General features: G+C 43.7%; 1 protein-coding gene across 1 annotated transcript in view; it reads right to left on the bottom strand.

The window, feature by feature from the left end:
* The window catches only part of NOTCH1 (notch receptor 1), a 125,421-nt gene that overhangs the window by 48,211 nt on the left and 65,131 nt on the right, over nt 1-12,079 (bottom strand). Inside the window, exons 7-10 of the mRNA XM_070758900.1 lie at nt 11,789-11,944; nt 9,564-9,749; nt 5,016-5,129; nt 859-972 (exon numbers count right to left, since the gene is read on the bottom strand). Of these exons, the coding sequence (XP_070615001.1) occupies nt 859-972; nt 5,016-5,129; nt 9,564-9,749; nt 11,789-11,944 (570 nt within the window). The remainder of the gene's footprint in view (nt 1-858; nt 973-5,015; nt 5,130-9,563; nt 9,750-11,788; nt 11,945-12,079) is intronic.

The following is a 12,079-nucleotide window of genomic DNA, read 5'->3' as shown; positions in this document are numbered from 1 at the left end:
ATACATAAATAAATAAAATAAACAAACAAATAAAAAACCCACCCTGTTTTGCCTCAGAGAATTTCAAAATAAAATACTGTACTGTGTGTCTATAACAGTGAGCTCATAATAGGGCAACTCTATCAATATCAAAATGCCACTTAAATAGTTGAGCTAGTTTCAAACTAGATTTTGATTTTCTTTCTCTCTTCCTTACTCCCATTCTTTTTCTTTCTCTTTTCCTTCCTCTCTTTTTTCTATCTGTTTCTCTCTCTTCCTCTCTCTCTCCTTCCCTCTCACTCTTTCCCTCTCGGCTTCTGGGCAGGTTTGGAAAACTCTGAGTTGATGATGATTTTTAAGTGAGCGATTGCTCACTGCTCAGCTTAGAGGGAACTATGACGCTGAGAGCATATGCACCAAGACAAATTCCTTGTGTGTCCAATCACACTTGGCCAATAAAATTTTATTCCATTCTATTCCTATGAGCATCCTGCCCGTTAAACCGAGACGGAATCAGAAAGAAAATCAATTTGCCACACCCCACCCCGAGAAATACCCCATACAGTTAGCCATACCGTAACCCCCTGCAATAAATAAAGGGGTAGGAATCTCACTTCCTTGCTACGGGTCCCTCACTCTTCCTCTTACCCTCACAGCTCAGAGGATCACGGCTAGAAAATGTCTTTTGTGAATGGAGGGGTAAAAAAAAATGGCACGCTTAAAATCCCATCGTACACTTTTTTTTCCATTCCAGGGGTTTTTCATCAGGGAAGGCTGCTTGTTCACAGTCCACAACAGTCTGGTTGAAAAATAAACCAGCCAGCTTCCGCCCTAATGAGATTCCTCTCGGTCTACCGCCCAACTCTACCCCAAGCTTACCTTCTGTGCATTCACACATGTATGCGTTTGGTGCGTCCACACATTTGGCTCCGTTCTTGCAAGGCGTACTGGCACATTCGTCAATGTCATGTTGACACAGAGGACCGTTAAATCCTGGGGGAGAAGAAACAGGGACAGGCTTCATCTAGGATGTCTCGACTCCTGCTTGTTCCCCACTGCTACCTATTCCCAAAGAACCCCTTGGAGTCACAGCGGGGAAACTTTTTCGGCCCATCATGGAAGGGGGCAGATTTATCACAGTGATGCCTTCCCTTAACAAACAGGGATTCCGACATTTTATTTATTTATTTATTTATTTATTTATTTGTTTGTTTGTTTGTTTGTTTGTTTGTTTGTTTGTTTGTTTATTTATTTATTGGATTTGTATGCCGCCCCTCTCCATAGACTCGGGGCGGCTAACAACAATGATAAAAACAACATGTGACAATCCAATAATAAAACAACTAAAAACCCTTATTTATAAAACCAAACATACACACAAACATACCATGCATAACATGTAATGGCCTAGGGGGAAGGAATATCTCAAACCCCCCCCCCCATGCCTGGCGGTATAAATGAGTCTTGAGTAGTTTACGAAAGACAGGGAGGGTGGGGGCAATTCTAATCTCCGGGGGGAGTTGCTTCCAGAGGGCCGGGGCCACCACAGAGAAGGCTCTTCCCCTGGGGCCCGCCAAACAACATTGTTTAGTTGATGGGGCCCGGAGAAGGCCAACTCTGTGGGACCTTATCGGTCTATTGGATTCGTGCGGTAGCAGGCGGTTCCGGAGGTAATCTGGTCCAATTGCCATGTAGGGCTTTAAAGGTCAGGACTAACACTTTGAATTGTGACCGGAAACTGATTGGCAGCCAATGCAAGCCACAGAGTGTTGAAGAAACATGGGCGAATCTTGGAATCATGATAGTCCAGCCCCCTGCCCAGGCAGGAAGCCATCTACCATTTCAGACCAATGGCTATTCAATCTCTTCTTTAAAAACCTCCAGTGTTGGAATACTTATAATTTCTGGAGGTGAGCTGTTCTACTGATGACCGTATTTCTAGGAGTATAAGACGCACCTTTTCCCTCCCTAATAGAGGCTGAAAATTCAGGTGCATCTTATACACTGAATTCAGCTTTTGTTTTTCCCGAAGCTTTTTTCCCCCCTGCCCTAATTAGCTGCTAACGATATTCCCAGCTCTTATCTGTGAAGCCTCCTTTCCTTGGTCATTTTTTCAGCTCAGTGACGCCCAAGAAGGAGGGCAGACCAAGTCAGCCCCATGGATAACCTTGTACATCACTTCTCAGGGGTGGGCAGCCACCAGTTTAACAACCAATTAGGCAATTGCGTGCCTTACACACTTGCACACAACATAACACTGTTCTAGTTCTGGTCTTGTTCTGTTCTGTTCTATTCTACGCTACTCCTATTCTCTATTCTATTCTATTCTCTTCTAGTCTGTTCTATTTTGTTCTATTCTTTTCTTGTTCTGTTCTGTTCTATTCTACCCTACTCTACCCTGCTCCTTTTCTATATTCTATTCTATTTTATTCTACTATTTATTCTCTTATTCTATATTCTATTCTATTTTATTCTATTCTACCTTACTCTACCCTGCTCCTATTCTATATTCTATTCTATTGTATTCTGTTCTGTTCTATTCTATTCTACCCTACTCTACCCTGCTCCTATTCTATATTCTATTCTATTTTATTCTGTTCTGTTCTATTCTATTCTACCCTAGCCTGCTCCTATTCTATATTCTATTCTATTTTATTCTGTTCTGTTCTATTCTATTCTATTCTATCCTACTCTACCCTGCTCCTATTCTATATTCTATTCTATTTTATTCTGTTCTATTCTATTCTATTCTACCATACTCTACCCTGCTCCTATTCTATATTCTATTCTATTTTATTCTGTTCTGTTCTGTTCTATTCTATTCTATTCTACCCTACTCCTATTCTATATTCTCTTCTGTTCTATTGTATTCTATTCTATTCTACCCTACTCCTATTCTATATTCTATTCTATTCTGTTCTATTCTATTCTACTCTACTCCTATTCTATATTCTCTTCTGTTCTATTGTATTCTATTCTATTCTACCCTACTCCTATTCTATATTCTATTCTATTCTATTCTAGTCTGTTCTTGTTCTATTCTATTCTACCCTACTCTACCCTGCTCCTATTCTATATTCTATTCTATTCTGTTCTGTTCTATTCTATTCTATTCTATTCTACCCTGCTCCTATTCTATATTCTATTCTATTTTATTCTGTTCTGTTCTATTCTATCCTACTCCTATTCTATATTCTCTTCTGTTCTCTTCTCTTCTATTCTACCCTACTCCTATTCTATATTCTATTCTATTATCTTCTATTCTGTTCTTGTTCTGTTCTATTCCATTCTACCCTACTCTACCCTGCTCCTATTCTATATTCTATTCTATTTTATTCTGTCCTGTTCTATTCTTATTTTTATTCTGTTCTGTTCTATGGGCCTCACCAGTAGGAACCCACCACTGGTGCAAAGGTGGGCTGGTGGGGCAGCTGACCGTCAGAACTACCAGTTTGCCTAAACCCGTAGCAGTCCACCCCTGCCACTTGTAAACCACTAAACCACTAATCTTGTACCGCTAAAACCAGAGCTGTCTTTCCTAGCGCACATTAGGAATAAGTATAATTCGGAAGAAGTGGCAGGGAGCCCTCAAGTTATGGCCACAATTGAGAGCCGAATTTCCATTGCTTTAAGCAAGGAAGTGGTTAAGTGGAATCTCTCTTTTCTTTTTCCCCCTTTTCCCTCTAATTAGCTAAATCAGTGGCGTTGTTAAAGGAATCCCACGGCTGCAGGAAAAGGGAGAGAGGATTTAAGAGCCTGCACAGCGCAGGGCTCATGATGTTGGCCGGGATTAAGAAGATTTAGGGGTGACTCTGCTCTTAGCCCACCCGACTTCAAGGGGATTGACCTAAAGCAGACCCCCGTTCAAATTCCAAGGAAAAGGTGGGCTCAGCGCACAATAAATAACAGCCAGGCTTGGGAGAAAGTGGCGGTGTGCCAGGAATTCACAGAGAAACATCTTATTTCTAATTTTTTATTTCTAATTATTCTTATTCCTTCTTATTTCTTATTTTTATTTCTAATTTCTTACTTCTAATTATTCACTGGGTCTATTCACCCATTTTGCTTTTCATCCCCCTTCTTCACACACATATACACACACATACATATACATGTACATATACATACATGCATACATATATACGTATATACATATATGACGGTCTTGGTATATTCGGGTTTCTTTTATTTATTATTTATTTATTATTTGGATTTGTATGCCGCCCCTCTCCGTGTAGGATTACATGGGAAGAAACCCGAATATACAAGACCGTCACACCTGTACCCGTGAAAATCTACGAAAACAAATATACATATATACGTATATATGTATATATGTATACATGTATATATGTATGTTTTCGTAGATTTTCATGGGTATATGTATGTAGATTGTTCTGAGTTCAGGTTTTGCCCCGTGTAATATTTTAATTAATATTACACGGGGCAAAATTAATTAATTAATATTACACGGGGCAAATTAATTAATATTACATGGGGCAAAACCTGAACTCAGAACAATCTACATATATATGTATATATATACATATGTATATATAAACGTCGCATAGACACTCAAAATATTACACGGGGTAAAACCCGAACTCAGAACAATCTACATACATATACCTGTGAAAATCTACGAAAACAAATACATATACTGTACATATACATATACACACACACAGCTCAAAAAAATAAAGGGAACACTTAAACAACAGAATATAACTCCAAGTAAATCAAACTTCTATGAAAGGCTTGACTCTCCCAATCATGGATCCACAGTGGGGCCAGCAAGCCTCCTCTGAGTTGCCCAAAAGTAAAATGACTCTCCCCTCCCTCCGCACCTGAGTCCCTTCCTCAATTGCCTGCTCGGGTTGGCCTTCAACCCACCAGCCTCCGCGTGGCCTCCGGGCCAGGGATTAATTCTCCACTACAAAGAGCAGTTGTGCTACAGGCAAAAATCAATCGTCTTCTCCAAGGCCCTCTCCCCAAAATTCTCCCCCTTCTCCAACCCCTCCCACTCCCGAACGTACCCACGGGGCAGACGCAGGCAAATTCGTTGATCTTGTCCACACAGTTCCCGTTGTGCAGGCAGGGGCTGCTAGCACACTCGTCCGTGTTGATCTCACAATAGACCCCCTCGTAGCCTAGAGAGAGGGGAAAAAACAGCGGTGAACAGTGTGTGTGTTTGTGTATGTGTAGGAACCAGGGGTCTCTTCTCTCCTTGGAAAAACGGTGGCGGTGGTTGGTGTGGCAATTGTGAGCCGTCTACGGTTAAATAAGTTGGGATATTATTGACTTATTTTACTTAAGTAAAAATCTTATACATGAATGAACAGATAATTCGTTAATCAACTAATAATCACTGAGCCAGAGGTGGCGCAGTGGTTAGAGTGCAGCACTGCAGGCTACTTTGGCTAACTTCTGGCTGTAGTTCAGCAGTTCGAATCTCACCACCGGCTCCAGGTTGACTCAGCCTTCCGTTCTTTCGAGGTGGATAAAATGAGGACCCAGATTGTGGGGGCAAGAGGCTGATTCTGGAAACCTCTTAGAGAGGGTAGTAAAAGCACCATGAAGCAGGATGTAAATGCTATTGCTAAGACAAGGGGGCAGGGAATACCCCCAATGAATTAATAAGAAATTTCCCGACAATATACAACAATTCATCAGTGGAACAGCTTGCCACCAGAAGTTGTGAATGCTCCAACACTAAAAGACCATTTGTCTGAAATATTATTGGGTTTCCTGCCCAAGCTGGGGGTTGGACTAGAAGACCTCCAGGGCCCCTTCCAACTCAGTTATTCTGTTCTGTTCGATTCTATTCTATTCTAAGGATTGCCTGTATTTGTTTTTATAGTTGTTACTGATCTTTTTTTTCACTTGGGCATGTAAATATTGTTTCCTTGGAAAACCTTATAACGCTTCTCTATTCAGCATGCATTGCCTTTTATGCCACTTCATAATTCATCTATGTATCCATATATTCTACATATATATATATACACACACACACACACATATATATAATATTTATTTTTTTATTGAATTTCTATGCCGCCCCTCTCCGAAGACTCGGGTCGGCTTACAACATGTAATAAAAAAACAATAAAATACAATGGCAGATCCAATTAATTAACTGGTCAGTACCATGTACTGTAATGGTTGGGTTTCCAATATATGAAGATAAACCAGCATTGTATGTTACGAGAAAATAGTGGTATTACTTTAAGAGCTAGGCAGCAACTCTGAGCTAGGCTGCAACTTGGCCATATAAGCGAGACAGATGTGCTGCATTGTGTTACATTCTGTAGTTGCATTCTGTTGAGCTCTTGTGGCATTACATCTGTTCTGTTGCCTTATCTTGTAATGTTGGTTACTGGTGTATATGCTGGTTAAGTATTAATATCTGAGCTGTGTGCAATATACTGTGTAGAATATACTAAGAGTTGTGTGCAAGATACTATGTAGAATATACTGTATGTAACTGTCGGGTGCGAAGGAGATAATACTGTATATGTAATACTATATTTACCTGCTTTGTTTGAAGAAGATGGACTGCATTATAATTACTGTGTAAGACTATGGAGATATTGTATATCCTGTAAATAATACCTTTACTATATGTTGGGTTGTATTATTGCCTGAACAAACCACCATTGCCACATGTACTCTGGTTCAAATACAGTATTTCTATCATTGGCTCTAGGCCCAGTGTAAAGTGCTGACAATGGTTATGGGCCCAGGAATCGTACACATTCAGACCTCAGCCATACATCACATTCATTGGCCAAGGGGCTAAGATCTAATTTAGACTCTTGTGGAAGGCGAGGAGGGTGGGGGCACTGTGGATCTCTGGGGGGAGCTGATTCCAGAGGGCTGGGGCCCCCACAGAAAAGGCTCTTCCCTTAGGTCCCGCCATGCGACATTGTCTAGTTCAGTGTTTCCCAACCTTGGCAACTTGAAGATATCTGGACTTCAACTCCCAGAATTCCCCAGCCAGCATTCGGTGGCTGGGGAATTCTGGGAGTTGAAGTCCAGATATCTTCAAGTTGTCAAGGTTGGAAAACACTGGTCTAGTTGATGGCACCTGGAGAAAGCCAACTCTGTGTTTCCCAACCGTGGCAACTTGAAGATATCTAGACTTCAACTCCCAGAATTCCCCAGCCAGCGTTCACTGGCTGGGGAATTCTGGGAGTTGAAGTCCAGGTATCTTCAAGTTGTCAAGGTTGGGAAACACTGATCTAGTTGATGGCACCTGGAGAAAGCCAACTCTGTGTTTCCCAACCTTGGCAACTTGAAGATATCTAGACTTCAACTCCCAGAATTCCCCAGCCAGCATTCACTGGCTGGGGAATTCTGGGAGTTAAAGTCCAGGTATCTTCAAGTTGTCAAGGTTGGGAAACACTGGTCTTGTTGATGGCACCTGGAGAAAGCCAACTTTGTGTTTCCCAACCTTGGCAACTTGAAGATATCTGGACTTCAACTCCCAGAATTCCCCAGCCAGCATTTGCTGGCTGGGGAATTCTGGGAGTTGAAGTCCAGATATCTTCAAGTTGTCAAGGTTGGGAAACACTGTTCTAGTTGATGGGACCTGGAGAAAGCCAACTCTGTAGGACCTCACCAGTCGCTGAGATTCGTACAGTATGTCCCCATTCCCTCAGTGGCTTTCATGAAAACAACCCCTGCTGGGGTTAAACTCGTGTCCCATCCAAGACAAAATCTTGCCCAACCGAAACAAATCCTTCCAATTTCTCCCAGGCTCCCCGAGTGAAGTTTTAAGTTCTCCGAGCTTCAGGGTTAGCTTTGCCAGCTCAGCCACTTAATTTCCAATGCTCTTGCCAAAGAATCAATCCAGGCCTTTGTAAAGCAGGCAGGAGGGGGCACGCAGGAGCAACAAGAGAGAAAGGAGAAAGAACTTGGAAAAACAGGGCACAGCACGAGATCCTCAGCTCCCTCTCCACCCCACCACTCTCACCAGCCAACTTCATCCGGGACCCTTCACCCTGCCAGTTAAAAGACCTAAAGAGCAGATTCAATGCTTTAAAATCGGTTTGTTTTAGTTTTTTTAAAAAAATAAAATCTGGTTTGGCTCTCTCTTTTTTTTTTTATGGCTCTTCTGAAAAATCCAGGTTGTTGGGTAGTTTATTCGGCTGAAGTTGTGGGTGACGTCAGCGACCACCTTCCTCGGCATTCAACCCAGCCGCTGTTCTTAAGCGGCTGCACGAGGCAATCTGCGAATGCAGCCCCCAGTTCATTTCATTGGCGCTTGGCATGGGGCGCAAACGCAGCAATTCCGTTGGGTTAACGCAGGCTTGCCCCCAGCACTGCTCCAAACCCTACCCAGGCTTGTGCGGGGCAGTGGCGTCACCCTTTCCAGGGGCCTGGATCGGAAGACACCTGAAAAGATAGCAATAGTACTTATATACTGCTTTCCAGCCCTCTCTAAGCGCTTTACAGAGTCTGCCTCCTGCCTGAGACAATCCGGGACCTCATTTTAGGAAGGGCAGAAGGCTAAGTCAACTTTTGAGCCTGGTGAGATTCGACCTGCCAAATTGCAGGCAGCCAGCAGAGGTAGCCTGCAGTACTGCATTCTCGCCACTGTGGCTCATGGATGGAGTGGATCCAAACACCTTCAAACCAGCTTCAAACCAGGCTTTAAAAACACCTTCAAACCAGCTTCAAACCAGGCTTTTCCTGGTTGTAATTTAACACTTAGCCATAGTGCCCACCGATTCTTGGGTCGGTTCAATTTAATTGCAATTTAGCTAACGTAATAATTAATAATAATAATTTATTAGATTTGTATGCCACTCTTCTCCGAAGTCTCGAAGACTTCCACTGTTGCTCCTTACTTCAAAGTTTTCTACTACTTTCCAAACATCCTTATCTCGTTTGGAAGTGGGGCAGGCTACAGCAAAATTTTCCTTTTACAGCAAAGTGAAAAAGACGAGGGCAGGCTGGCTTTTTTTCATCCATCCATTTTGACAGGGTTGTTTTTTTGACCGGAAGCCATTAAATAGTCAACAGCTTGCAAAATAGCAAGAGCATTTAGACTTATATAGTGCTTCACAGTGCTTCTCCAGCCCCCTCTAAGTGGTTTACAAAGTCAGCATATTGCCCGCAACAATCCAGCTTCCCATTTTACAGAAGGACGGAAGCAGTGATGGGCTCCTAGGGGTACGGTTAGGAACACAGTACTGGTAGAAAAATATGGAGCTCCACCCCAGAGCACCCAATTTGCAATGAAAGATGTTGGAACAAAATGCATAAGCCACGGCCACAGTAAACATTTTGGTAGCCCATCACTGGACGGAAGGCTGAGTTCAACTTTGAGCCTGGTGAGATCCGAACTGCCAAATTGCAGGCAGCCAGCAGAAGCAGCCTGCAGTACTGCACTCTCACCACTGTGCCATGGTAGCTCGTGGATGGAGCAGTTACAAAAAAAGCCCGAGCCAAGCGCTGCAGGAGTTAGAGGCCACCTCGTCTTCCTCCATAACTTTGCTCCACCAGGGGCACCCACAAGGCCCGGAGAGCTGCCTAATTGGAGGGGCCCGGAGGGACAGGGGAGCTGGCAGGGTTACCTGGCATGCAGATGCACTGGAAGATCCCAATCTGGTCCAAGCAGGTGGCATCGTTCTGGCAGGGGTTGGAGGAGCACTCGTTGATGTCTATCTCGCAGCGGGGGCCCGAGTAGCCCGTCTGGCACTGGCAATGGAAGGACCCCTCGTTGTTGAGACATTTCCCAGCATGCTCGCAAGGGTTGGCACCTGGCAGGAGGGAAAAGGTGAGTTAGGCAGCGTCCCATGAAGGGGGAGGTGTGGGCGGCCGGGGGGCGGGCTACAAGGGCTCCTTCTCTGAGTCTTTCTCTTGACCGTCTTGGCTTCCCCACCAAATCCAAAACAGTCAGTCTGTCCAGCGGCTTAAATTCATCCTGCCAAACGGAGTTGAGGGGGTGGGGTGTTTGGGGGGTGGGGGGGGTGTATAATTTTTTTTATTTTTCTCTGCCTTAAAATAAAACATTGTACAAATATAACCACAGTTATTATAAAACATATACAGTGATACCTCGTCTTACAAACGGCTCATCATACAAACTTTTTGAGATACAAACCCAGGGTTTAAGATTTTTTTGCCTCTTCTTACAAACTATTTTCACCTTACAAACCCACTGCTGCCACTGGGATGCCCCGCCTCCGGACTTCCATTGCCAGCGAAGCACCTGTTTTTGCACTGCTGAGATTCCCCTGAGGCTCCCCTCCATGGGAAACCCCACCTCTGGACTTCCGTGTTTTTGTGATGCTGCAGAGGATCCCAGCAGGGAAATCCCAGCAGCGCAAAAATGGATGTTTTGCTGGCAACGGAAGTCTGAAGGTGGGGTTTCCCAGCGAGGGGAGCCTCAGTGAAATCGCAGCATCGCAAAAACACAGAGGTCTGAAGGTGGGGTTTCGAGGACTTCGGTGTTTTTGCGATGCTGCAATTTCACTGATGCTTCCTTCGCTGGAAACCCCACCTCTGGACTTCCGTTGCCAGCGGAGCACTTGTTTTTGCAATGCTGGGATTCCCCTGTAGCATTGCAAAAACACACAAGTCCAGAGGTGGGGTTTCCCATGGAGGGGAGCCTCAAGGGAATCCCAGCAGCGCAAAAACAGGCGCTTCGGCTGGCAAAAGGGGTGAATTTTGGGCTAGCATGCATTAATCGCTTTTCCATTGATTCCTATGGGAGACATTGTTTCGTCTTACAAACTTTTCACCTTAAGAACGTCGTCCCGGAACCAATTAAGTTTTTAAGACAAGGTATCACTGTATATAGATAACATTTTTTTTTCTTCTTTCTTATATAAAATAAGGGGGGGGGATCTCTTGTGCTCCAACATTTTATCTTATCAAATTCATATTCTAAAAGAATTCTATATGTTTGAACTAGTATTGATATCTAAGCTTTGTGTTATATCCTTGTACTACCACCATTTCCTTTCTTTGTCATCTGGACTCTAATATTTATCTCTCAATTCTCTTATCTCAGTTCGAAAATATTTGTTTTGACTTAAATGTATTTTAACTTTCCATCCATTTAACTTTCTCCAAATTTTATAATAATCCACTATCTTCTTTATCCTTAAATTTCATTCTATTCATCTCTGCACAGTCTATAAGACTTCCCTTTCAGTTGGTGCCCTGTTCAATTTCCAATTTTGTGCAGATGCAATTCTTGCAGCCGCTACTATGTGTATAATGAAATATATTTCTTCTCTATTAAAGTTTTCTGGTAAAATACCCAGAAGGTATATTTCAGGTTTTAATTCTTTCTCAAAATCTCCTGTATCCAGTGTTGAGTTTGTGTCCCTGTGCTTCCGAAGAAGTCCACCACATATGGTAAAAATATGGCATATAAATCCAATAAATAAATAAATAATAAATGAAAAGAACCAGAGAAGCTGAGTGTTTTACTGGCCGGATGCCATTCCCTGTCGCCAATGCGGAGTTATATTCAACAGAAATATTCTTATTGTGCCCAGAGAGAGAGAAAATATTTGCCGCTACCTAGGATCGAACTCAAAGCCCCCTGATTTGAAGGGAGAACCCCACTTCTAAGCCACCGCACCATTCTGGCAAATGAATTTAATAATATTTTTTTAAAAATTTAAAATTCCCAGGTCAGCTTGTCTGGGCCCCCAAACTTCCCTGTGCTTTGTTCCAAGGGTGGCCTGCCTCCTAAGGTCAGTTTTTGGTGTCCCAGTTCCTCCCCAGACTTCTCTTCGATCCCAGCCAGCTCCACGGGTCTCCCTCCCACCCGGTGGCCCCTCACCCAGCAAGCACTCGTCCACGTCCTTGTTGCAGGCAGGCCCCGTGTACCCCGTGGGGCAGGTGCAAATGGCCTTCCCAGTGACGGGGTTAGTGTCGCAGTTGGAGCCCTCGTTGCAAGGGTTGCTGATGCAGGCGTCTTCCAGGTGGCACAGCAAACCTGCAAAGGGCAGAGAGGGGGGGACTCAGAAAGACACACACACACACTCCCCCCCAACCATCGGCAGTGCAGGCCCGTCAAGAGGCAGTCAATGGCCCCTCTGCCACAACAGACGTACGTAAGTACACTGGTGTG

This window comes from Erythrolamprus reginae, chromosome 8, assembly GCF_031021105.1.
Source record: "Erythrolamprus reginae isolate rEryReg1 chromosome 8, rEryReg1.hap1, whole genome shotgun sequence".
Lineage (NCBI taxonomy): Eukaryota > Metazoa > Chordata > Lepidosauria > Squamata > Dipsadidae > Erythrolamprus > Erythrolamprus reginae.
Note: the sequence above shows the minus strand (reverse complement) of the source record. Positions and strands in the feature narration are given on the sequence as shown.